We start from the raw sequence: 27,919 nt of genomic DNA on the forward strand, positions 1-27,919 counted from the left end.
AATAATAAATTTAGAGGATTGATCTCCAATGAAACATGGAGGGAGTCACATTTTCTATTCATCCATCATGCAAAATACGCATTCAATATAAAGTATAAAAACCCACCATCTACCTATAAGGCTCAATGTCCTAAGTGCAAACACTCCCAAGCTGATTTAGTACATTGCATTTGGTTCTGTCCTAAGATTCAAAGATACTGGTCAGCAGTCATCAAATTTATCAATAAAGTGTGTCACAAAAAGATGAAGTTGGATTATCTCCTCTGCCTCTTCAATTATTCGCCTCCATTAGCAGACTCAGGAGAAGTTTCTAAATGTCCATCAGAACTGGCTCATGTCATAATATGTGCAGCAAGAAAGACCATCTTTAATAGATGGATATACCCAACTACACCAAACATCTGGAACCTTAAAGCGGAACTGCAAGATCTCTTCAAAATGGCAAAGCTGGACGCTCTAATACATAAGGAAAAATGCTCAAAGAAATTCTTCAAACGTTGGAAGCCTTTTATTATCAACACCTTCTCTAGATCTGAAATAGTATCTCTAATGGAACCATTTAAATATACGGGATGGTATGCCACAGAGGATCTTCTAGGCACCCTTGGAGCACTAGCTATACACACTGACATACCTTAAATAGCAATCACATAATATCCTACCATTCATACCCATGCCGGGGACATGGGGAAAATCCATAAGCCTGAAGTTAGAGAGATGAGAAAGGGAATGTTGGGGGGTTAGTTATTTTAGGTGGGGTGGGGGGGGGGGGGGGGCTAATTTGGGGAATTGTTTTACCTTGGAAGAGTGAACAGATAATATCATAATGCCTTGTAATATGTATTATGGTACCTACTATTAGTCTAATAACTTTATAATCACCAAAAGAAAGCAAACAGATGGACCTTTTCATGAATATCTTTATTTTTGTGAGCCCTATAGGCAAGAAACTGATGTTTTCTTTATCTCAAATATGCCATGTACAAAAGCTGTAATGTTTACACTTTGAAGGTACAAAATCAATAAAAATATGTTTTAAAAAAAAAAATATCACCTAAGAGAAAAAGTTAATAGGCCTATGAGCCCTGGGCTAACAATGCAAATTGCTTGGCTGTCCGGCAGATCCCGTACCTCCAATGCTTTCATCCATAGACCCTGAACAAGCATGCAGACCATGCGATTTTGACTGAAGTCTGACTGAATTAGCCACATGCTTGTTTCAGGTGTGTGATACAGACACTACTGCAGCCAAAGGGATCTGCAGGGCTGCCCGGAGACTGAAACTGTTTAAAAGGAAAAAAAAATATGGCAGCCTGCATATCCCTCTCATTTCAGGTATATGTTAAAGGACAACTGAAGTGAGAAATATAGGGAGGCTTCCATATTTATTTCCTTTTATACAATACCAGTTGCCTAGTTATCTATTAGGATGCTGGAGTGTCTAAATAACACCAGAAACAAGCATGCAGCTAATCTTGGCAGATCTGACAATAATGTCAGAAACACCTGATCTGCTGTATGGTTGTTTAGGGGCGTCTAACATTATTAGAGGCAGAGGATCAGCAGGAAGTCCAGGCTACTGGTATTGCTTGAAATCCATATCCCTCTCACTTCAGTTGTCCTTTAAGTACATATTGGTGGCCTAAGGGATGCAGCTGTACTCCACTTCTGCTGTCTCTTCTGTCCTACCTTGTACTGTGTTGTATAACTTTCTGAATTTAAAGACATTTGTAAAAATATAAACATTTCTGAATGTTAAATATTTATGTATATCTGGTTGTTGACATTTTGGCTTGCCTGTCATTATCTGACATTTCCCAGAATGACAAAAGATTCTAAAACATACTGCATGTATATGTTAAATATATACATTCCTATCTCCATATTAAGAAATGATCTTCTTTCATTCATAAATTTACAGAGTAGCTTCTGAACAGAGCAAATCCTATAGTGACTAGCTGTAGATGATTTTCTTGCAGGTATTTCTAGGTATAGTGTTACCAAAAGCAACTTTTTGTTATTGTTACAAAATTATGTTTCTGAATCTTTGACATGACCAACCCCAGATCACACATCACTCAGTCAGTGTTAGGGCTACAGCATATGGGAATCTTTAGTGAAACTTCAGGGAAAATAAACAATTGTTTCAATCCTCCTACTCCTAAAAATGACTGACAAACATGATAGTTTTGCAATGATAATTAGTGCACCTTTTTCTGAAACTGTGTGAGGTATATAATGTTCATATTTGCATAGCTTGTCCTACCCCTCTCCTTTTTGTTGGCCTTTATTGTATTGCTGTATATTCAAAAATTTAAAATTTTCAATAAAATCTTTGAAAACAAAAAATGTCAAAGGCACAGTGTACCTAATGGCAATTAGCAATAATTGTGCTTAATTTTGCTAGTTCAGCCCCCTAGCACTCAAGTATACCGATATGGCCCTTCGCCTAAAAAGTTTGGACACCCCTGGCTTAGATTGACCTCAGAAGATAAGGAAAAACTACCCATCCCTTGATTGCAGATGATAATATGTCCACATCTGAGTGCAATACAGAAATTGTGATAAAACGATCTTATAAAGCAGAATCAATGATTCTGATCATGAAGAAACAATGTAGGAAGTGTAAGGAAATCTGCATAGTTCTATTTAAGAATCAAGAACAATGTGAAATAAAGAGGTAACATCCTACTCCTAGGTATGTTAATTGGTTTACAAGGTTTGGTTTGAAGTAGTAAGGTATGTGTGTATCACCCTTTCCTTGCTGTATAGATCTATTAGGAGGCTGAAGGGAGTCTGTTATACTGCCCTGCCAAATTTTAAGCACATATTAGGGGTTAAATGCATCACCGTTCCTGCTTGTCAATGACTTGGAGGGACTTTTTTTTCTAGGATGCTCTGCCTGTAAAAAATATTAAAGTGTAACTGTTGGGCATAAAATCGGAAATCAATTATTTGTTTTTATCTGGTAAACAAATAATAGGGATGCTAACCAGGCAATCCAAAAGTTAAAATCACTATTACTTTTCTTGTTGATAAATAATCATTCCCCAGTTTACATGACTTATTTGGTACACACAAAATCTGGTACACACAAAATCTGGTACACAAAAAGGAAGTTGCAGGGCATGCTGGGTTGTCCTTTTTTGCTTCTATACTTCCCCTCATACCTAACTAATGCAGCCTGATTGGCTGAAGCCTCTTTCCCTCCTGTTTTCCCCTCCCACACTTCTGTTCCTCTCTGATTGGCCAATATTTGTAACGCTGAGACAATGCATTTTCTATAGTGGAGGGCGAGCAAATAAAGCAGAGGATAGTAAGGGAGGAAATTACATCAGGATTGGCTTCAAAAGAGCCACGGTTAAAGAGACACTGAAGTTTCTTAAAAATCCTTTTTTTTTTATGACAAAATCCTGATTAACATCATAGCCCTACCTAAACCGCTGCATGCCCGCCGCTGTACACTATCTAAATTGGGCTAATATGTTAATCAGGATTTTGTTATAAAATGAGGATTTTTTAGAGACTTCAGAGTCTCTTTAAAGAGAATCTGTATTGTTAAAATCGCACAAAAGTAAACATACCAGTGCGTTAGGGGACATCTCCTATTACCCTCTGACACAATTTCGCCGCTCCTCGCCGCATTAAAAGTGGTTAAAAACAGTTTTAAAAAGTTTGTTTATAAACAAACAAAATGGCCACCAAAACAGGAAGTAGGTTGATGTACAGTATGTCCACACATACAAAATACATTCATACACAAGCAGGCTGTATACAGCCTTCCTTTTGAATCTCAAGAGATTATTATTTGTGTGTTTCTTTCCCCCTGTTCTCATGCACTGAAGTTTCAGGCTGCTTGTTTCTTCCTGCAAACAGCTTTGCCCTTGCCTGTAATTCTTCAGTATGTGAAAGCCCAGCCAGCTCAGAGGACGATTTATCCAGCTTGTAAAAGATAAGAGAGAAGAGAGAAGCTGCTCTAATCCTAAATAACACACAGGCAGTGTGCATACAGGGGCCTGGAAAGGGGAGTTCATAGCAGAACCACAACACTGAAGAACTTGGCAGCCTTCCAGACACAGGCTGACAAGTCTGACAAGAGAGAGACAAGTTGATTTATTACAGAGATGGTGATAGTAGAACGTGCTGCAGTAAGCCAGAACACATTAGAATAGCTTTTTGAACTTGTAGGATGATAAAAAACAGGATGCAATTTTTGTTACGGAGTCTCTTTAAGATGGGAAATGCTAAGAAGGATTTTCTTTTTTTTTTTTTACTGTAGAAAAGTCACTAAAACCAAAATGTGGACAGTGCAATACATATGTTGTATAAGTAGAGCAAGTATTTATCTACTTACAGTATATATGAGTTTTTTTTTCTGAGATAGTATGGCTGACAGCTCCTCTTGAACGATTGAGGATTTTGGCACCATTCAGAATAAAATCCCAAATTTGTTGCATCATTTTCGTACCCCTATAAAAGCTATAAAACCACCAAGATGCCTCATAATATCAGGCACTGACAAGCTGAGAAAAACATATCCTCAGAATTTTTGCAGAGGCCCTACCTTTTTATCTAAAAGATATAAAAGACAAACAAACTACATTACAAATTTGCATATGAAAAGCTTAACTTCTAAAATGGACTCCAGTGATTTTGTACAGGACCACTGGGAGGAGACAGGAGGCGCCCAAGGGCAGTGAGGGTGCATATATATTGTGCGGTACAATAGACAATCAGGCCTTGTTCACAATGTGTTCTGCTCGCGCGCTCACCAGCACTGAGGGATTATTATTTTTTTTTTCAAATCGCTCTGCACTGAGTGTTAAAGAACAACTATTAGCCAAGCTATGCCAGAGAAAAAACACATTTAAGCAGTTACTTGCTTTAGAGATGTATTGCCCTATACACATTTTGATTGCTGTGTATTTTATATCATGAAATGGACAGAATTCAGTCCATGGCAGGGGCCATCTTAGGTCCCACAGGCTTCGTCATCCCCCCTCGCCCTGCATCTCCTCTCCTCCCCGCCCTGCACTATTACTCAGCGAAGCGGGGAGGAATAAAAGCAGTGCGCGCAGACTCCCCTCCATATGGTTCCACGTGCTGGAGTTTCCATCTATACACTCTGCAGTACCGCCGGCGGTACTGCAGAGTGGATAGAGGGGAACTTCAGCGCATGGAACCATATGGAGGGGAGTCTGCATGCACTGCTTTTATTCCTCCCTGCTTCAGTGAGTATTAGTGCGGGGAGGTGAGGAGATGTTAGGAGGGATGCAGGGCGAGGGGGGATGTGGCAGGAGTGCAGAGAGAGGCACACAGCAGGAGGGAGGCCGAGATCAGTGATGGAGGACAGCTACTGGCCCCCCTCTCTGCGCCCTGGCAGCTGCAAGCAGCTAAATAACAGGCGGCCAATCAGAGTAGAGCAGAGATGAGGGACAGAGGCTTCAGCCTATCAGGCTGAATTAGCATGCATTACAACTTCTCTTTTGCGTCCAGCGTACGACAAAAGAGCCTGGGGACTAATAATCTATTGGAAAAAAAAAGTGAATTGATTTTAAACTTTAGAATTACCTTGCTAGCATCTTTTTTACTTACTTAAAGAGACTCCGTAACAAAAATTTCATCAGGTTTTCTTCCATCCTACAAGTTCTAAAATCTATTCTAATGTGCTGTGGCTTACTGCAGCATGTTCTACTATCACCATCTCTGTAATAAATCAACTTATCTCTCTCCTGTCAGACTTGTCGGCCTGTGTCTGGAAGGCTGCCAAGTTCTTCAGTACTGTGGTTCTGTGATGCATCTTCCCCCTCCAGGCCCCTCTCTGCACACTGCCTGTGTGTTTAGATTAGTGCAGCTTCTCTCTGCTCGATTATCTTTTACAAGCTGGATAAATCCTCCTCTGAGCTGGCTGGGCTTTCACATACTGAGGAATTACATACAGGCAGAGCTGTCTGCACTCTGCAGGAAGAAACAGCCTCACACTTCAGTGGAAGATAGCTGCAGGGGGAAAGAAACACACAAATGATCTCTTGAGATTAAAAAGGAAGGCTGTATACAGCCTGCTTGTGTATGGATGTATTTTCTATGTGTGGACATACTGTACATCAACCTACTTCCTGTTTTGGTGGCCATTTTGTTTGTTTATAAACAAACTTTTTAAAACGGTTTTCAACCACTTTTAATGCGGCGGGGAGCAGCGAAATTGTGACAGAGGGTAATAGGAGATGTCCCCTAATGCACTGGTATGTTTACTTTTGTGCGATTTTAACAATACAGATTCTCTTTAACAGTTTTTAATAGAGCAAATTATGAATTTTATGCCTGAAAGTTACTCTTTATAAGGGCTTTGTAAGTGCTTTAGCAGAACAATTATTTAAATCACTTCCGGACGTCAGTCAGGAAGTGATTACATTTGCCCCCGGGAAAGAATAAATACAACTTATTTATTCATTAAAGGGCTGGAGAAATCGCTATACAAAGCGCTTTTTCAAGTGCTTTGTGATTTTCCTATACCTTCCATTCAGGACAAATTGCCCTGAAAAATGGTACATGCAGCACTTTTGTCATTTTGTGAATTATCTCATTGGACAGCATAGTGTAAGCGTACAAATCGCCTGCGCTTAAAAAATGAAAAAAAAAAAACGCCTCTAGTGTGAACGAGCCCTAAGAGGGTCTTATCTTCAAAAAGCAAGTTTCATAGACATGATGTTCTCAAAAAAAAAACCTCAAAGATTATGATTATAATGGGCATTATAATTTTTTTTTTTTTTTTAGAACACTGGCCTCAATTCACTAAGCTTTATCAAACATTATTGAACGTTTGATAATTTACCTCATAGGTAAAATCTAATTTTGAATTCACTAAGGTGTTATATATTTATTGAACGTTTTATCGGTAAAGTGAATTATCAAACGTTCGATAAAGTGTTTGATAAAGATTAGTGAATTGAGGCCAGTGTGTCCATGAAACTTGCTTTTTGAAGGTAAGACCCTCTTACTATTGTACTGCACAATATATACACCCTCACTACCCTTGGGCACCTTCTACCTCCTCCCAGTGTTTACCAGGGATCTTCAATGAAGGAACTCCCTCCACGGTCTCAGTCACCTTGAGTGCGACCCCCCTTTTTTTTTGAGCAGCACCCACCATGTCTCATCCACAAGGCCAAGAGGGCCTGCCTTATGAGTGTTTGCATCCCTGCAGCCCAGCCTGGTGAGTATAACCATATACTGCTAATATCTTTAACCTCAGTCCTTACTATATGACATGAGATTGGGCTCCTGGTGTCCCTGTGTGTTTTTCTCTCTCTCCTCTACAAGTCAGGGACCCATATGCAATTAACTTTTTCTCCTGCGTTGATATTTTCACATCTAATTAATAAATCTCCCTTTAGGCTACTTTCACAGTAGGACGTTGCATTTGATGCAACGTTAAGGTCGCACAACGAGGCCCTAACGCAACGCATATACACTTTCACAGTGCGACGTTAAAGTCGCAAGTTAGAAAATGTATTTACTATGGAACAAAAACAGCACATTTTAAGAAAGAAAAAAAACATTACTGAGCATGTGCAACACAAGTAACGCAGCAGATTCATTGCTAAACGCACAACATGCAGCACTTTCTAATAACGCTACACACTAACGCTATCTGTGCACTGTGAATGTCGCACAGATTTTGCATTGCTGTGCGTTACTCTGCGTTAAAATATTTTACAACGTGCAACTTTAACGTCGCACTGTGAAAGAGGCCTCAAACCACCAACAAGCGAGAAAATACTCAAAATAGTTTTGATACTACTTTTTCATTTACTTTTTAGTACTTTTTCAATTTCAAAGTGCTGAAAAGTTATTTTAAAAAGAAGTAGAAAAATGATCTCCTAGGAGAAAACTCAAGAAAAAAAAATGTTTTGCATATGGGCCTAGATCCATTGTACAGGATTAGCATTGAGATTCCTTCCATTGGTACATTCTCAACCTTTGCCAGTCAGCAAGCAAATGAACACGTCATGCTGTTTAAACCTGAAAGTCAAGCAGAGGCAATGTCTGGTTCAACCTTTAGGCAAATGGAATGCATCAATGGAGCTCATAAATCAGTCCTGTGTCTCCAGGAAACAACACCACTCACACTATTAAAATACATCTTCTGTGTGGTCATCAGGGGTAAAAGGGCTACAGCCTGCAGCCTGGCCACAGTGGCTGCTAATACACAAACAAGTGAAGCCACGCTCATCCTGCTGAGACTAAACTAAGGGCAAAGCAGGTGCTGAGGGGAGTGGCCAAAAGTTTTTTCTTCTACCTGGTCTCTATTCTCAACAATGTACTGTAAGAATATTAGTGATTTGAAAAGAGTTAAAAAAAAAAAAAAAATGAATGGAAGATTTTTATAGTATCGGTAAGTATAATGCCAAGTTAGATAAAATCGATTTTCAGTAGAGTCTCGGTTATCCGGCGCAGACGGATAAGTGCATTCTGGTTGCTTGATACTTAATGTTAAAAATAGGCCTAGTTAATACAGTACTATACCCCACTCTACATACAGTACATACCATGTATTCTGTATTAAAAGTTAAAACACAGTAATTGAAAGTATATTAACCTTGGGAGAGCCAAGGAACCCAGTGTTTAACCTCCTTGCCGGTCTAAAAAATCCGGCAAGGAGGCAGCGCCGCACATTTTTTTAATTTTTTTTTTTTAAATCATGTAGCGAGCCAAGGGCTCGCTACATGATAGCCGCTAAGCGGCGGCATCCCCCCACCCACTCCGATCGCCTTCGGCGATCAGAGTATGCAGGGAATCCCGTTGAGAACGGGATTTCCTGCAGGGCTTCCCCGGTCGCCATGGCGACGGGGCGGGATGACGTCACCGACGTCATGGACGTCATAGGGAATCCCGATCCGCCCCTCAACACTGCCTGGCACTGATTGGCCAGGCAGCGCAGGGCTCTGGGGCGGGGGGGAGCGACTCGGCGCGGCGGATTGCGGCGGATCGGCGGCGATCGAAAGTTACAAGCAGCTAGCAAAGTGCTAGCTGCTTGTAACAAAAAAAAAATTATGCAAATCGGCCCAGCGGGGCCTGAGATATCCTCCTGCGCAGGTTACCCCGAGCTGAGCTCGGGATAACCGGCAAGGAGGTTAAAGGGGCACTACGATGAAAAATTGTAGAATTTATAATATGTGCAAACATATACAAATAAGAAGTAAAAAATTTTTCCAGAGTAAAATGAGCCATAAATTATTTTTCTCTTATGTTGCTGTCACTTGCAGTAGGTAGTAGAAATCTGACAGAAGGGACAGGTTTTGGACTAGTCCATGTCTTTTGGGGGGATTTTCAGGGATTTATTTATTTTCAAAAGCACTTTTAGTGAATGGCAGTTGCTCTGTCCAACTGCCCAAAAACTGTGTAGCGAGCAGAGAAGCTGGCCAGCATCATTGTTTAAAGAAAACCTGAACTGAAAATTAAAAGTCAAAATAAGCATACACAGGTCATACTTATCTCCTGTGTAGTCTACTCCTCTCCCGCATCCTGTTTGTTCACTGTGATCAATGGAATTCTCCGTCCTCCATTTTGAAAATGGCCATTACCCATAACAGCTTTCTGGTCAGCACACAGTTAAACTGTAACATCGCCCACTTGAGCCATAGGGAAACATGGACATTAACTGGTACACCAGTTTTCCTCTCAGCTATAACTGACAGCAACTGATATTGTACTGACAGCAACTGATATATTTCAGTTCTGACAAAAATGTTGTCAGAACTGGAAGGGATCATTGTCAGAAGAAAATGGTGAGCTTCTGAGAGGAACTGATGGCAAGGTAACTATATAATGTTCATTTGAAGTTACCTCGTGTGTTTATTTTAAATATTTTTACTTAGTACAGGTTCTCTTAAAATCCTTTTTAGGGAATATCTTTATAAAGAATAAAAGCCTTGCTGAGAATCCCATATGAAGAGATGGGTCCACAAGTCTCACCAGCACACCACAAGTTAAAGCGCACCATTTATTGTGCCAGTTTCCACAATATTCCAACAATTGTTTTGGGGGCCACGCAGGGTCCCCCTTTATCAAGGCATGTGGTTACCACATGCCTTGATAAAGGGGGACCCTGCGTGGCCCCCGAAACAATTGTTGGAATATTGTGGAAACTGGCACAATAAATGGTGCGCTTTAACTTGTGGTGTGCTGGTGAGACTTGTGCACTGATTCGATGTGTGGTACTGCCTATACCACTTCACCAAGCACCCCAGAAATTTGATGGTGGATGGTGTGCCTGCTTAATCTGGAAAATACCATATGAAGAGATGGACTAGTCCAAAACCTGTCGCTTCTGTCAGATTTCTACTATCTACTGTAAGTGACAGCAACATAGGAGAAAAGTAATTTATGGCTCATTTTACTCTGGAAAAAAACAAACTCTTTATTTGTATATGTTTGTACATATTTTACATTTTACAATTTTTCACCATAGTGTCCCTTAAAGGGATACTGTAGGGGGGTCAGGGGAAAATGAGTTGAACTTACCCGGGGCTTCTAACGGTCCCCCGCAGACATCCTGTGTTGGCGCAGCCACTCACCGATGCTCAGGCCCCGCCTCCGGTTCACTTCTGGAATTTCAGACTTTAAAGTCTGAAAACCACTGCGCCTGCGTTGCCGTGTCCTCGATCCCGCTGATGTCACCAAGAGCGCACAGCGCAGGCCCAGTATGGTCTGTGTCTGCGCAGTACACTCCTGGTGACATCAGCGGGGGTGAGGACATGGCAACGCAGGCGCAGTGGTTTTCTGACTTTAAAGTCAGAAATTCCAGAAGTGAACTGGAGGCGGGGCCGGAGCATCGGTGAGTGGCTGCGCCAACACAGGATGTCTGCGGGGGACCATTAGAAGCCCTGGGTAAGTTCAACTCATTTTCCCCCGACCCCCCTACAGTATCACTTTAAAGCAAAGCAGAACCTACAAAGAGCCTAAGAAGTTGGCCTCCACAACTGTGTACTGTCGGTGATTTGTTCTGGTTGGTTGAGACTTCTGGTTAGTTGAGTTCTGAATAACTGGGACTCTACTGTACCTTGGAGAAATATTACTAAAGGGTGGCTTGCTAATATAAATACATTTATCAAATGAACAGTTAATCCAAAAGACAGTACATGGGACAAGGAGACATCAGCAATGTATGGGGGAAAAAAAAGACAACTTTATAATAAAAAAAACAGGGAAGGGTTCTTTTTGGTTGAGTGGGGAATGTCCTACTGCAGGAGGTAGTAGTTAAAACCAAAAATGGGTTTAAAAAAAGGACACAATAAGCTCCTTGCATCCAATGATATCCACAGTTATAGCTGCTAAAGAGACACGTATAAAGATTTTATCTGGGGAATGTATTTAAAGAGGAACTCCAATGAAAATAATGTAGTAAAAAAAGTGCTTCATTTTTTACCATAATTATGTATAAATGATTTAGTCAGTGTTTGCTCATTGTAAAATCTTTCCTCTCCCAGATTCACATTCTGACATTTATTACATGGTGACATTGTTACTGTGGGCAGGTTATTTAGCTGTTTCTAGCTGCTCTGTCTGTTAGAGACAGCTAATAACAGCTATTTCCTGTCTCTGAACATTGTTACATTGTGGCAGTTTGCCAGCAGTACCGCGGTATTCAGAGCCTCTTGTGGGAGGGGTTTCAGCACAAAATCAGTCACACAGCGCCCCCTGATGGTCTGTTTGTGAAAATCATTGTCTTTCTCATGTAAAATGGGGTATCAGCTACTGATTGGGAAAAAGTTCAATTCTTGGTTGGAGTTTCTCTTTAAATATCTTGTGTGGATTCTTTTTTTTTATCCTATTGAGTAAAATTGGCCGCAGCTTCCCAGGTATTTTGCCCCGGCTTCCTCTGAATCCAATTAACTGGAGTTGTGCAACGTTGAATTTGATGGACATGTATTTCACTTCAAATATAGCCAAAGTCTAGCATGAAAATATTGTGGACAAAATGCAATAGAAAAAACATTTTTATTTAGAGCATTGTTAAATTATTATTTCTTTAAAAAAAAAATCATTTTTCTCAGCTCAGTTTTTTTATTCTTTGCGCCCAGTGAAAGCTTTGGCAATCCAGCGCTGCTGTAATTTAAAACCAGGCCTCGCCTAAGTAATTCAAAAATAACTGAAACTAACCAATCATAAACATCCCAGTAATTAAAATGACTTAAAGGACAACTGAAGTGAGAGGTATATGGAGGCTGCCATATTTATTTCCTTTCAAGCAATAACAGTTGCCTGGCTGTCCTGCTGATCCTCTTCCTCTAATACTTTTAGCCATAGACTATGAACAAGCAGGCAGCAGATCAGGTGTTTCTGACATTATTGTCAGATCTGACAAGATTAGCTGCATGCTTGTTTCTGGTGTTATTCAGACACTACTGTAAAAAAATAGTTCAGCAGGACTGCCAGGCAACTGGTATTGTTTAAAAGGAATTAAATATGGCAGCCTCCATATTCTTCTCACTTCAGTTGTCCTTTAAATAGAGGCCAGTGTTGTTGTCCCAACCTGTTTTTATACATGCCTGCCATAGGTGGAATAAGGGATGTCTCGCTGAACTGTCAGCTCAACAGCCATGGGCGATGCCACTGGTCCTTCAAAAACACTCTTCTAAAGTGACATAAAACTGTTTTCCATTCTATGTGCAATTCCCTTGGCCTTTCAGGGACACTTCTGCACCAGCTGTTTCGGACCCCATAAGTCTAAAACAAAAGTCAACCTTGTGAAAGGAAATTCTTCTAAACAAAAATTCAAGATTTCGATCGAGCTTTTAGCTCTTTACTTATTCTTGAGTCAATCATTCGTGTTTAGAAAAAGATGTAATTTAAAAAAACAAAAATGTATGTAAAGGCAGTGCTGAAATAGTCAATGCACCTAGCGACCTCACAAGATCACATTTTCTTTTTTTCCCCCCTCAACTTGTAATGGTTTTCAAATTACACTTCTAACTAACCAATCAGACTGATGTCAATGCAGCAACAGACAGGAAGGCTGGGCCCACAATAAGCTCAATTTGGCAAAACGAGCAACCGTGGCAGCTTGTGATCAACAGACCATACAGTGCAAAATGCAATGTCCTTTTCAGTTCTCTTTATAAATAAAAGTAGCGCAAGCTAGTGGCACATCAAGTCTTTGAGTAAGAACTATCCCAGGTCTTCAGTGGGATGCCCTCTCTGTAGACAGGTGACTGGATGGACACCAAAGTCTCCTCCAATGTGCGTCACATCTCTTGAGATACAAACATCTCTTATTCTATGGATGACCACAGAGAAGTAGCTGCTCGGAGCCTTTATCCCACATTGTTCATTTTGGCAGTCCTTTCTGGGATGATTTAGAACACATAAATCTTGTCTCTTTGTACATCGTCCAAATCATCATCCAAATAGAGCAGAACCTGTGAAAAAGAAAACATCACTGGAACGAGGAAGTAACACAGGAACCGTAGCAGAATTGACATACAATTTCACAGGCAGAGAATAAGGAGGACTCCTCGATGTTTCAGGGCAGAGACAAACAGCAGATTGCTTTTCGATCCAATTTTTGCTTTAAAAAAAACAACACTCCCATTGCGATAAAAAAAACTAAAACCCTTTTCCTCGATTTTAATGCAAGTCAAAAGGAGTGTGTTTTAAAAAACAAAAATTGGTCGAAAAGCACTCTGCAGTGTGTCTCTGCCCTCACACTGGTTTCTACAACACAGAGTAATGTATAGTTGCCCATCAGCCATCTATACATGATTGCACAGCCTTACCCAGTGTATGTAGTACAGGATCTTCTCAAAAAAATTAGCATATTGTGATAAAGTTCATTATTTTCTGTAATGTACTGATAAACATTAGACTTTCATAAATTTTAGATTCAAATACACACAACTGAAGTAGTTAAAGCCTTTTATTGTTTTAATATTGATGATTTTGGCATACAGCTCATGAAAACTCAAATTTCCTATCTCAAAAAATTAGCATATTTTAGCCGACCAATAAAAGAAAAAAGTGTTAAGAAAAAGTCAACCTTCAAATAATTATGTTCAGTTATGCACTCAATACTTGGTCGGGAATCCTTTTGCAGAAATGACTGCTTCAATGCGGCGTGGCATGGAGGCAATCAGCCTGTGGCACTGCTCAGGTGTTATAGAGGCCCAGGATGCTTCGATAGCGGCCTTAAGCTCATCCAGAGTGTTGGGTCTTGCGTCTCTCAACTTTCTCTTCACAATATCCCACAGATTCTCTATGGGGCCACGCTGCATTGAAGCAGTCATTTCTGCAAACGGATTCCCGACCGTATTGAGTGCATAACTGAACATAATTATTTGAAGGTTGACTTTTTTTGTTTTAAAAACACTTTTCTTTTATTGGTCGGCTAAAATATGCTTATTTTTTGAGATAGGAATTTTGGGTTTTCATGAGCTGTATGCCAAAATCATCAATATTAAACCAATAAAAGGCTTGAACTACTTCAGTTGTGTGTATTTGAATCTAAAATATATGAAAGTCTAATGTTTATCAGTACATTACAGAAAATAATGAACTTTATCACAATATGCTAATTTTTTGAGAAGATCCTGTAGAAGGGTAAAGTGAATATAAAGTTGTACAATAAATGAAGTGAAAATACACCGATAAGATGATTAATTGTTTAATTTACCTTTAGTATAAAACATACAGTCTCATATTTTATGATCAGTCAAGTTTAACAGATCAATTTAGGCATTTTAACAAATGCTGGAGAGGCGGCTGCGGTGACCAACGCTACCTCCGCAGCCGCCTCCAGCTCCCTGTTTGGCAGTGTTTCCGTGCCTCAGGCATCTAGCACGCCGAGGACGGGGCTGTCAGTTGCACATAGGGTTGCTTTGTCGCGTGCGCGCCCGCGCACAGACAGGACCTTTATGGGGAGGAGGCGGGTCAGCTGACCGGCCGGTCGGCTGACGTCAGAGGAGACGTTCGCCGCTCCTCATTGGTTGTTGTAGTAGGGCGTGTCTGAAGGGTCTCCTCTGCTTTAAAAGCTTAGCTGAATCACTCGCAATTTGTCTGCTGTTGCGAATGCTCTGTGTTAGCGCTCAGACCTTTAGATAGTTCCGGTGTGCTTTGATCCCGGGGGAAAACAGGGATTTCACACAAGATAGGAATTACTTGATAGCCTTTAAGATTTAAAATTACTGTTTGATTATTTGTGCATGACTCTGGCTTATTCTGACTCCTTTTCTGCTTAGTGACTTTGTACCTCTGCCCATCTGATCCTGCTGCTGACTCTGCTTGCTTAAACCTTTCTGTCTCTGCCTTCTGATTTTGTACTGCATCTGTCTGTCTGTTGCCGAACCCGATCTGTCTGACTCCTCTCCCCAGAGGGCCCTTGACTCTGGTGAGGGGCACTGTATATTAGTACCCACCAGCTCCTCTGGTGAGGTATTGCCAAAACTATCAGCACTACTGTTGCACCAATCATTTTTTTGCCTTTGTTGTCACTACAGCTTCTGTATACCAGCGTTATAAGGTGATTCTGCAGACCACCATATAATCAGGTATATATCTGCATTATAGGTGATACTGCAGATCACCTCATAATCAGAATTCTGTTACTTGCTGACACAAATCGTTACAGGCATCTTCTGTCTGAACAGCAGCCATCAAATCTGCCTTTCTGGTTAAAAAAATAAAATAAAAACAAAAATAGAAGTATAATAACCCTTTCATCTTTCCAGCACTAAAACCCTATCAGCAGCCTTATCTCTCTGTTTCCCAGCTGTTTGCCATTTCCCCAAACTGTTCTGTGTTCAAAGGTCATATTTTTAATGTGACATGGGCCTTCTGGAGCAAAAAATCCTGCTGAAAATTTGATCACATGAACACAGGAAGTGGAGTTAAAGCGGACCTGAACTCAGAACTTCCTCTCTGCTCTAAAAGGCAAGCAACAGCATAATAACATTTAAAAGGGAAGGTTCAGGGACTATTAAAAACAAAAACAAAAAAAAATCCGCATCCACTTACCTGGGGCTTCCTCCAGCCCGTGGCAGGCAGGAGGTGCCTCACGGTGGCAGGCAGGAGGCGCGCCACCGTGAGGCGCATTTTGGAACGCAGCAGTTCCAAAATGCGCCTCACGGCGGCGCGCTGACGTCATCGGACGTGCTCCGGGCTTTACTGCGCAGGCTCAGAGCTACTGAGCCTGCGCAGTACAGCCTGGAGGACGTCCAATGAAGTCAGCGTGCCGCCGTGAGGCGCATTCTGGAATGCAGCAGAAGCCCGACCTGGCCGCCGGCCTGGCCAGGTCTGGCGCGCCACCGGAGACCACCGGGAGCCTGCGGAGCGGCGCCAAGGGCACCTCCTGCCTGCCACGGGCTGGAGGAAGCCCCAGGTAAGTGGATGCGGATTTTTTTTTTTTTTTTTTTTTTAATAGTCCCTGAACATTCCCTTTAAAGAAAAACATTTCTTTGTTACAGACAATACAAATCCTGCAATAAATCTGCAGTGTGTCTACTCCCTGCTTTTTTCATGGAAGTAGTCATATTGTTAACATCCTGTTTTAACCAATTAGCTCTCTGCTGTGGAAGTTAGCTGACAGATGAGAGGGAATTAGATAAGCTAAACTCTCTTAATAAGTACAGGGTACATTTCTAGGTTTTCCTTCTGTCGTGTGCAAGAGTTTCAGGTCCACTTTAAGGGAGTTGTTAGTAACAGATTCTGTGGGTCGGGTTGCTGAATTAACTGCATCATCCAGCTATTGCTATTGCAAGGGTGTGGACATACACTAAACTGAGAAGATTGCAGCTTAAAGCCTTAATAGTCTGTGGTACTAGGAAAGGTCAATGGGCCTGATTCACAAAGCTTTTCTGTTAAATTATTTCACCTTACTTATTAACTCACAATTTATCTCACCTTAAACGACTTAACTCATGATTTAGCTCTCCTTAAAAGGAGTCATCAGGGAAAATGTAATAAAAAGTGCTACTTACCGGGGGCTTCCTCCAGCCCCCTGCATGTCCCTCGCCGCAGCTCTCCCCGCAGCAGTTCTGCGCCTGCTCAGTCCGCTCTGGCCCACCTGGCGGTGATTGACAGCGCCGCTCGCGCAGGCGCAGTACAGGAGGTCGGCCTGACGTCATCGCCGGTGACCGAGAGCGAGCTGTGGCGAACAGCTGCGGGGAGAGCTGCGGCGAGGGAAATGCTGGGAGCTTGTGGCTGGAGGAAGCCCCCGGTAAGTAGCACTTATTTTATTACATTTTCCCTGATGACTCCTTTAACTGACTTAATTAATTGCATAACTCTCCTTAACTAACTTAAATCATGGTTTAGCTCTCCTTATCTTCTGTATTTATTTCATGAATTATCTCTCCTTATTTGTTTATCCCATGCATGAGCACTTCTTACAGTTAAAGGGACACTTAAGTCAAACAAAAAAAAATGAGTTTTACTCACCTGGGGCTTCCAATAGCCCGCTGCAGCTGTCCGGTGCCCTCGCCATCTCCCTCCGATCCTCCTGGCCCCGCCGGCAGCCACTTCCTGTTTCGGTGACAGGAGCTGACAGGCTGGGGACGCGAGTGATTCTTCGCGTTCCTGGCCACTATAACGCCATCTATGCTGCTATAGCATATATCATATACCATATAGCAGCATAGAGGGTGCTAATATGTCTGGGAATGCGAAGAATCACTCGCATCCCCAGCCTGTCAGCTCCTGTCACCGAAACAGGAAGTGGCTGCTGGCGGGGCCAGGAGGAACAGAGGGAGACAGCGAGGGCACCGTACAGCTGCAGGGGGCTATTGGAAGCCATAGGTGAGTAAAAGTTATTTTTTTTTGTTTGACTTAAGTGTCCCTTTAAGGTGAAAAATAAGTAGCCTTTGTGAATCAACCCCAATGGCTGTTGACAGGCTGCTTTAAAAATGGTTTATATAATTTTTGTGTGAAAAAATAAAAATAAATGTGGTTTATATGACATCAGCCAATCAAACCTTGTATATGCAGCAAAAATATACTCAGTATGCCTATAACACTTGTGTCTGAAGTGGGGCTTAGAAAATAGGACTACGAACTATCAGCGCGCCAGATGGAAATCAAACTTACAAGAAAGGAACCGAACATTGCGATGGAGGATAGGAAATGCCAAATATCGTGGTCATCGAAGAAGCCGAGCAGTATGCACTCTCTGTTGTGTTCACGAGATTCAGCTGGAGTTTTCTAAAAAAAAAATCCACAACGCAAATTACGACACAAAAACACACAACCCAAAAAGCTGTAGTTTACTTCTAACGCTAAGTGTGATTAGTTAGGCAGTACAGTAAGATAATGGCACATTTCATAATTTAATCTAATGAATGACACAGATCATTCAATCAGCACACAGTGTAACCAGTTTACCATCAGTATAGGCACTGAGTAGCAGCTTGTACTGTACTCACTAAAGTGACACCTCAGTTTTAAATGGGGCTAAAATTAGTAATATGAGTATTAGTGATGGTCAATGCTTCCTCTTTCCAAAGCGGGAAGGAGGAAGTATCTGAGGCACGTGAAACTCGCCATGAAGTGCAAGTGAGTGAACAACCCCTGTCCGTACTGAAATGGTGCCAAGGAGTGGCGTTTGGGAGTATTTGGGAGTTCCGAAATTCGATAGGTCGAATACAAACACCACCATCAGGGACCCACTTTAAGAAACACGTGCAGGTGCTTTAAAACTCTTTATAAAAAAAAACAATAAAAAAAAAACCACCATCTACTTACCCGGGCCTTCCTCCAGCCCCTGGCAACCGCCATGTCCCTCGACGCAGCTCCGCTCTCAGCCGTTGGCTCCCGGTCCCCTCCGCTGCAGAGGCCGACCTCGCCAGATTGTCCTCTACTGTGCCTGTGCAAGCGCCGCAGTCAATCATGCACATGTGGTCCGGAGTGTTCTGCGCAGGAGCAGAACTACTGTGCCTGCACAGAACACTCCAGACCACATGTGCATGATTGACAGCGGCGCTCGTGCAGGCAGAGTAGAGGATGACCTGGCGAGGACGGCCTGTGCAGCGGAGGGGACCGGGAGCCAGCAGTTGAGAACAAGCTGTGGCGATGGACATAGCAGCAGGTGAGGAGTTGCGCTACACAACTGATCTGGCAGGAGCCCAGGATTGCTTTTATGTAGCTAGAAGTGACAAGTATAGGCTCTAAAGTATATCCTCCTTTCCCTTAAACATTGCACTCTGCTCAGCTATACCCAAATGACATGTCCGTACAGCACTCATTCCCCGCAATTTCACCCCAACGACTAAGCATGATTGTTTTGAACGACACAGATTATGCACGTGTATACACCTTAAAGGTGACCATACACTTACAGATTTGCAAGAGATTCGACTATCAGATAGATTTCTGTCAGATGCCTGTCAAGTCGAATCTGACAAGAATCTATCTGATGTGTGCTACAAAATAGGAACAGATTTCCAATAGATTTCAGAATGTGGATGCATTGTGGATGGAAGTCATCAGTGCAGGCGTCCTTTGATGTTATTTCGCAATAAGCCATGCCGGCAGACCACTACACAACCAACAAGAATGATCATTGCCTCTTACACATCCTCCCCTCAATGTAAAGAAGAATATTTGTGCAACAGTCAATCCTACAACTGTCAGTGATCATTTCAGATGACAAATATTCACCATCTGGACACAGGCTGGCAGCTGGAAGTTTCTTTTCTGAATGTGAACAATGATCATGCCCTTCCTATAGGGGCCCATACACCTAATGATTTTCTCGCCGATATACAGCAGATTCGATCACTGTGATCGAATATGCTGTGAAATCATTGCGCAAACGCAAACGATTGATTTCCATCCGGGTCGGGAGTGCGTTGATAGCGGCGTTCGAATGCTCGACGACCGATGCAATACAGCGGCAATACATTACCTGCTCCGGTCGGCTCGTGTCACCGATGGCGGCAGCACCACCACAGATTGTGATCGGTTTCATGATGAAATCGATTCACAATCTGTTTGCAGTGTATGGGCAGCCATACGATGCCTCTCTGATCAGATTCGATCAGAGAGGAATCTATCTGTTGGTCGAATCTGATGGCAAATCGACCAGTGTATGACCACCTTATGAGGCAGCACAGATTGTGGAGATTTGCCTGTTGGAGCTTTTCTCTCTTTCCTGAAAAGGAGTTGGAGAAAGGGGGCTTCCTGTTGCTGTTTCTCTGAAGGCAGATTTGCTGATATTTTGTATATTTACCTGCCAAGTGCTGAGTCCCTGGAAGAAGAAGAACAATGCGAATCCCCACACCACAGATGTACACAGGATGCAGAGGAGTGGAGCAGGAAGTATCCTCTCCCCACTGCGCAGCTATTATACCAAAGGAAAAGCAAACAAACAAAAAATTACTACATTGATGGAATGAATTACTAATGTTACTAAGAAAAAAACAACAGCCTTCCTCAGTTGAAGTTCTTTGCTGTGCTGTACGGAATACGGAATATTGTAAAATCCCTCCTGCGTCTGCTCTGTGGACATTATGAAGGACATTTCCTTAATGGGTATGAAGGTTGTTCTGAAGCAGAGCCAGATGGAAGGCTTTGCAGAGATGTTAGGTCATCAGCCAGTATTCCTATAAACCACTAGTTTTTATAGATGGTTATTCTATGTCAGTCAATATTATGTTTCCTCTACCCTCTAGAATGAGAAGTAATATAAAACCTATGTATCTTATTTCTCTTTCCCCTGAGCTTAGAGGGAACATGAAATTAGAGGCTGACATTAATTTAATTTTAAACAATAACAGTTGCATGGAATACAGTACTGCTGATCCTCTGCCTCGAATACTTTGAGCCATAGACCCTGAACAAGCATGCAGGTCAGATATTTCCTGCAAATATCTGTCAAGATTGGCTGCATGCTTGTTTCAGGTTTGTGATTTAGAAACTACTGATGCCAGAATGATCAGCAGGATGCCTGGGAACTGGTATCATTTAAAAGGAAATAAATACGGCAGCCTTCATATCTCTCACTACAGATTCCCTTTAGGCTGGATGCACACTGCAGTTTGGCGGCAGCGGTGTGGCCAGTGCACCCACCGCCAAAAACAAGCCTTCAGGCAGGGAACACACTTGTCTTTCAGTTTTCTGCGTGTGTTTTTCTGCATACTTTTTCTGCACACTAAGTGTGTTTCTATGCAGGAAAACGTGTGCGTTTTTTCACAGCAGCTGATGTGATTGATAGAGAAAACTGACAAAATGTACAGTCATCATGCAGAATGTCAGTTTTTTTTCTGCGTGCGAAAAACATATCATGTGTGCACTAACCCATTGATTAACATGAGTTCTCAGTTTTTCTGTGCAGAAAATGTGCACAAAAACAGTCAAGTGAGTTCCCTGCCTCAGGGATTACGGTGTTTGTACGCAGTAATCCCTGTCTAGCAACTGGTCAACAGGAAGTGACGTAGTTCACTTCCTGTTGGGCAAGTGATGACGTGCACGGCTATGTATTTCTAAAATACGCTTATGCGCATGTGCGACGCAGAAAACTGCGCCGGTCTTTTTAAGGACAGGCGTGTTGCCATAGATTAACATGACTTTCGGCCTGACGCACGTTGGCGCAGTAAAGTATGCACTAGCGTTAGATGAGACACTTCATGCACAACGCACCACAACTTCCCTCATAGACTCTCATTGCCCGGGGGCGTGGTGCTGTAAATTTACCGCAACGCCCCAGTGTGAAAGGGCCCTTAAAGGATAAAAAGTTATCAAAACTAGCACCAAGCTATAGTTAATTAAATCATCTGCCATAAGTATACATCTGAATTATTGTTTACAATATAAGGCCTTAAAGCTGCAGTGGCCCTTTTTGTAAAAATGGGATGGTCTTTAGGGGGGGGGGGGGGGGAGGTAAAGCCTGTGGTCCTGAAGTGGTTAAATGGATTATTATCCGAGTACGGTGACTGCTGCATACACAGGGATTTAAAATATTTTGCTGATAAATTTGTTATACATAAATTAAGAATCAATTAAAGTGGAATTTATTAGTGCTTGTTTTGATCTACACTCACTAAGCGCTGCTATAGGCGAAACAGCGCTCAACTTTTAGCCCCCTATACTTTCCTAGTGGTTCTAGGTCACCAGGAGTTACCTGGGTATTCCTAAAAACTCCAGAGTAAGAAAGAATATTTGGTTGATTATTCAAATCCCAAATGTGATCAAGTATTGTGTTTTAGTATGCATATCATCTCTTACCTTCATGATGATATAGAAGGCAAAATACAGTAGTAAGTTACAAATTCCAATGGCAAGCAGATATGAGGCAAAATCATTTGGACGTACAATGAGGCCATATGCAGCTCTGTAGACAAAGGAAATATGTATATTCATTTTGTGGAAGCAGATGCTGTATCATAAAAACAATTAAAAAACAAAAACAAAACAAAAAAAATCAAGAAGGATCAAACTAAACAGAGCTGGACAGATTAGCTATGTAGTGTATGGTGAATATCAGAATGTATGTGATCCCAATAAATAAAACAAGTCAGAGGAGTTCACTACCAGTCTTTCTAGGTAGCCCTGGCACATTGCCTGCACAACCGAATTCAAAGAAATTTAGTTACACCTACATACCAGGTTTCCCCGAAAATAATACAGTGCCATATTAATTTTTGCTACAAAAGTTGTGCTAGGACTTATTTTCAGGGGATGTGTTATATTTCTATCAGGAAGTGTCTCAGCACAGCTTTTCCTGTTCCTTTGTACTGTGCTGTTCCTGTGCTATGTGTCCTACTGCCTTCCCCACTGTGCCTCCTCTTCCTATGCTGGTTCCAATAGTAGGCTGCTGTACTGATCAGGCAACTGCCCTGTTATCCCGGCACACAGCTGATAACCTTGCTGTGTGATGGAATGACATGACTGGTGCCTGACCGGCACTGCACCGCTGTGTCCCCGCTTGCTTGCCGCCTCTTCCTCCTCTTTAACTTCCGCTAGGGCATATTTTCAGGGTAGGGCTTATATTTCGAGCATGCTAGAAATTCCAGCTAGGGCTTATTTTAAGGATAGGGCTTATTTTTAGGGAAACTCGGTATGTGGTTATGAGAAACTAGACTCACCCCACCCCTACAACAACACACATGCTTTTTTACCAATGCAATGGCCCCATGGGGTGGAGGATATGTCAGCTGACTTCAAGGACTCACTAGGGTTGAATGGAGCCCCGAAAGTGCATGCAACAGTGTAAACATACTTAGTATACAGCCTAACCAGCAGTTTACCCACATAGAACGATATTATAAGACTGCTTTAACGTTCAACACTAGTGAATCATCCAACAGTACAGCTGAAATTCAGTACAACACTTGTAATCTGCAGACATTGAAAATGTATACTAAAAACTACTAAATTATTTAATATCTTTACTTACAAAGACCAGTTTATGATGTTTCCCATGACAAGAAGTACCATGCGGTCCTGCAAAAGTGTGGAAAATGATGCCATCAGGAGAAGGTTATGACAGCACAGAGGGAGTAAATGTTTACCAGTCTCTCTAGTTTGAGTGGACTGGTCTTCTAAACAGCAGACATCTTATGAATGCCTCCAAAGACCTGTGATAAGGCTCCAATCCATTCCTATGCAAACACCAGAGTTCATTGAATTCACTCTGCATGGGTGGATCTTCACTGTCCCAAGTGAAAACCAAGACAAGACTTAAATGGTTATGGCTAAACTTCTGTTGTACTCAATGTACTCAGATATTTTCAGGTACTGGCAACCCCGAATTACTGCTATCATAGCATTGCTGCTATGACGGTGCCCAGCTTTGGAGCTTGGCTCTCAGAGCTGCTCGCCGACATGAACTGATCCGAAGTAAATGCATGCTGCCCCACAAAAGCCCACAGAATTATCAATCTTCCATTAGGGGGAGATTAGTTTAAAAAATTGTCACCTGTTCAGATCCTTTTAACCCATGTTTACTTTTGCAACAGTGCCCAACATTCACTTAGACCACTGGTCTACATCCACTATTTGCTGGCCCATACATAATTATCAACTTAGAGTTTTTTCTATCCATCTCCATGGGTAGCCTGAGATTCCCCCTGTCCAACACAGGCTGAACCTGTAGTACTAAACACCAACTAATGTAGCTGGTGCTGCTGTAGCCACAAACAGCTACCAAGTGCATGTGACTAAAGTACAGAGGTGAAACTAAAGACAAGGCTCCTAGGACACATTTGTTTACAGGTGGTTTATAGTAAGTGCAGCTTTCCCTGGCAATGAGTACACCCTCTTCTGTCACCTGAATGACATTACATCACATTTAGGGCTCGTTTCCACTATCGCGAATCTGCATGCGTCCAACGCATGCAGATCCGCACATGTAATACAAGTGGATGGGCCTGTTTCCACTGTAGCGTTGTTGAGGTGCGTTTTTTTCAGCGTGAAAAAAACGCACAAAAGAGCCAACGATTTTGCCTGCGTCGGGAATCCGTGCGAATCGCCGCTAATGTATTTAATAGTAAAAACGCATGCATTTGTTACATGCGTTTTTACCCGCGATTTCGCACCTTTTTCAATTTTATTTAGCCCTGGCAGTGTCATGGTTAATTTCGCATGGCACCCTGCCATGCGAAATCGCAGGCGAAATCGCGGGTAAAAACGCATGTGGAAACGCATCCGCATGCGTTTTTACAAGCGTCGGAATGCGGCCGAAATCGCGTCGCAACAGTGGGAACGAGCCCTTAGCAAAAATAAGGCTGCTCAAAAATAATGAGTGGAGTTTACACATAATGGGCCCAAACCAATTCAGGTTTTCGCTTGGGAGATAATGCTTTTATCTCCGGTTTTAAATAACTTCAGCACTCTGCAAACAGAAAAGTACCGTAATAAAAAGTAGGTGAAGAAGTACTGTCAAAATTATTGTATTTTCTTGCTTGCTAGTGGCTTAAAGAGAACCCGAGGTGCGTTTAAAGAATGTTATCTGCATACAGAGGCTGGATCTGCCTATACAGCCCAGCCTCTGTTGCTATCCCAAACCCCACTAAGGTCCCCCTGCACTCGGCAATTCCCCATAAATCACAGCCGTGCTGTGAGGCTGTGTTTACATCTGTAGTGTCAGTCTCAGCTGCTCCCCCACCTCCTGCATAGCTCCGGTCCCTGCCCCCGTCCCTTCCCTCCAATCAGCAGGGAGGGAAGGGATGCAGGCAGGGACCGGAGTTCTGCAGGCGGCGAAGAGAGCAGCAGACTGACACTATAGAGATAAACACAGCCAGCTCTGACAAGCTGTTTGTCAGCAGCGTGGCTGTGATTTATGAGGGATTGCAGAGTGCAGGGGGACCTTAGGGGGGTTTGGGATAGCAACAGAGGCTGGGCTGTATAGGCAGATCCAGCCTCTGTATGCAGATAACATTCTTCAAACCCACCTCGGGTTCTCTTTAAAGGGCATTTTATTTATAATGTGAAAATATCACCTGGGAGAAAACTTAGGAGAAAAAGTGAATTGGGTCCAATGTGTAATGGAATGTCCTCACCTAATCAACCTAGAAAAGGATTGTCCATTAAGAAAATGGAAAACATGGTCTATCTTAGGCGCAATGTCAGCAGTTAATAGATAAATGTATAGTCTCCAGCCTCCAATGAGGACTACTATAAGCCAATGGAGTAATGGAGTTATTTACTTACCACATACATTGGAGGGCTGCATTGTCTGACACAGTCTGTGTAAAGGACTTGGAGGATTCTGCGTATAATTCCAGAATCTGATGGATGTGAAGAGATTGGGTAAGGAAGTCACCAGATACAATACATGTAATTGCATTCACTGTTTGATCTGTGAATATGTTTATTACCTAGTCTCCAGCGACCCACGTAATAAAGCTGTGTGCTCAGAAGCAGAGTGAATAATATATGAATTACAGAGAATACAATCCAGAAAATGGTATTTCCTTTTCCAAACACCTAGAAGGAAAACAGAGGTGCAATGCTGAGATATCACAATACCAGCCAAACAGGAAACACTAGGGGGAGGTCCCTGTCCTTGGGGACCAACAGTGGGTCTACAGTTGGCAGACATACAGTGTCTTTGACCTTTCTGTCTATACCTCCATAAGCTGCGGGCAAGCATTCTTTTTACACTAAGTATCTGTTCGCTATTTAAAGCTGGCCCCCATCTCACCCACCTGGGCAGCCTACAAAACAAATGTAACTTCCAGTCTGCTGTAAGGGCAATCATTGAATAGACTACACACCACAAGCTGGTCCTCTCCATTTCCTTTCTTCCTTTTACTGCAGATGACAGCACATTGCCTTCCTATCCAACATTGCCTTCCTATCCAAAGAAATCCACCAGTGACAGGGTCTGTAAGTTTAACCACCTGAGGACCACAGAGGTAAACCTCCCTAAAGACCAGGCTGTGTTTTGTGTAATTGGCCACTGCAGCTTTAAGGCCAAGCTGCAGGGCCGCACAACACAGCACACAAGTGATCCCCCCCCCCCCCCCCTCTTTTCTCCCCACAAACAAAGCTCTCTGTTGGTGGGGTCTGATCACCCCCCTTGTGTTTTTTTAAAATAAATTTATGTTCATTTTTTTTTACTGTTATTGACTAGAAACCCCCTCCCTCCCCCCAGCCGGCCGATCGCTCTCTTGTCCCCCAGGGGGACAGCCGTGTCACACGATATCCTTCAGTAGCCGGCTCCAGGACCTGACGCCAAATGGCGTTAGACGGTCCTGGGGCTGCCGCCGCGGCCACGCCCATCTGCATGGAGCGGTCGTAGAGAAGTTAAGACGATACGTAGTAGATTGCAGTAAAGTATTCAGGATACTCACTTTTACAGTAATTTCCTTGGTTTCAGCATCAGTAACACTTCCTATAGCTATACCTATATTGCTGTATATTTAATGTAGCCTTGCCCTTCCAATGATGTTTCACTTAGGCTGATTAGCTATGTGCAATTATCCCCCCAGAGCATTTTGAGAGATCAGGTACATTCTGTACTGTCTTCACAATGCTCAGCAACCAAATATTCTGCAGAGATGCAGCTGGCAGGACTAAAGATGTCACCACCTTACATTCAGAATGTAAATTAGGCTGAGGAAATATTTTACAATGGGCAGATACTGACTAAATGTATAAATGAATATTGTCAACCCCACCCCCCAAAATATATAAAAACTGCAATTTTATTCATTGGTTTATTTACACTACAGTTCCTCTTTAAACAATCTGGCCCATAACTTGGTCAGTATTTTAGATTTTGGCCTGTTTTAAAGGATCATCAACACTATTATATCACCCCGCGCAATAATCTTACATAAGAGGAATAACACTAGCCTAACCCTAAGATGCCCCAGGACCCTCACACTAACAGAACAGTGAGAAAAAGGTATACATATACTCACCACGCCCAAGACAGAGAAGAAGATCACAATGGCTAGACAGGCATAAGCACTGTATGCACTGGCGTTAATATCTGGATGCCTTTTCTGATACAGTTTCAGCATACACAGACCAGCTATCATATACATGAAGGACGTATCTACAAAACAAAGACAATAAGGCAAACCAACAATAAGTAGGAGACAGCAATAAAAACGGGATACAATACAGGAAACCGATGAGTAAGTTAACACTAACCAAACTGAAAGTTGGTGTAGTTCGGACACACGTGATAACAGGCACTGAGCAGTCCCTCCATCATTAGAGCAGTGCCCATTGCATAGAAAAGACCAAAGTGTTTGGGTATCCCACATTCCTGCACAAAAGATTAATCAAAAAAATGAACACATATACAGAACAGAAAATGAGCTGAGGGTTAGGACCATAATTGTATAACATACGGAGAGCTTGTGACAGAAGTTGAGCATACAGTAAAACATTTACTATACCATGGCACTTAAAGAGATACTGAAGCGGAAAAACATTTATTATATAATGAATTGGTTGTGTAGTACGGAAAATTACT

At 42.3% G+C, this 27,919-nt stretch overlaps 1 protein-coding gene across 6 annotated transcripts in view; it reads right to left on the reverse strand.

Moving 5' to 3' along the window:
- Nucleotides 1-11,981: 11,981 nt before the first annotated feature.
- SIDT2 (SID1 transmembrane family member 2) overlaps nt 11,982-27,919 on the reverse strand; it is a 104,907-nt gene continuing 88,969 nt past the window's right edge. For all 6 annotated transcript variants that reach the window (XM_068240904.1, XM_068240908.1, XM_068240902.1 and 3 more), the window contains 9 exons: nt 27,592-27,709; nt 27,357-27,493; nt 25,806-25,914; nt 25,639-25,715; nt 23,384-23,430; nt 22,213-22,318; nt 20,219-20,329; nt 18,079-18,192; nt 11,982-13,421 (listed from right to left, as the gene is read on the reverse strand). In XM_068240904.1, coding sequence (XP_068097005.1) covers nt 13,359-13,421; nt 18,079-18,192; nt 20,219-20,329; nt 22,213-22,318; nt 23,384-23,430; nt 25,639-25,715; nt 25,806-25,914; nt 27,357-27,493; nt 27,592-27,709 — 882 coding nt within the window. In that variant the 3' untranslated portion in view covers nt 11,982-13,358. The remainder of the gene's footprint in view (nt 13,422-18,078; nt 18,193-20,218; nt 20,330-22,212; nt 22,319-23,383; nt 23,431-25,638; nt 25,716-25,805; nt 25,915-27,356; nt 27,494-27,591; nt 27,710-27,919) is intronic.

The sequence above is a fragment of the Hyperolius riggenbachi genome, chromosome 6 (assembly GCF_040937935.1).
Source record: "Hyperolius riggenbachi isolate aHypRig1 chromosome 6, aHypRig1.pri, whole genome shotgun sequence".
NCBI classification, from domain to species: Eukaryota; Metazoa; Chordata; class Amphibia; order Anura; family Hyperoliidae; genus Hyperolius; species Hyperolius riggenbachi.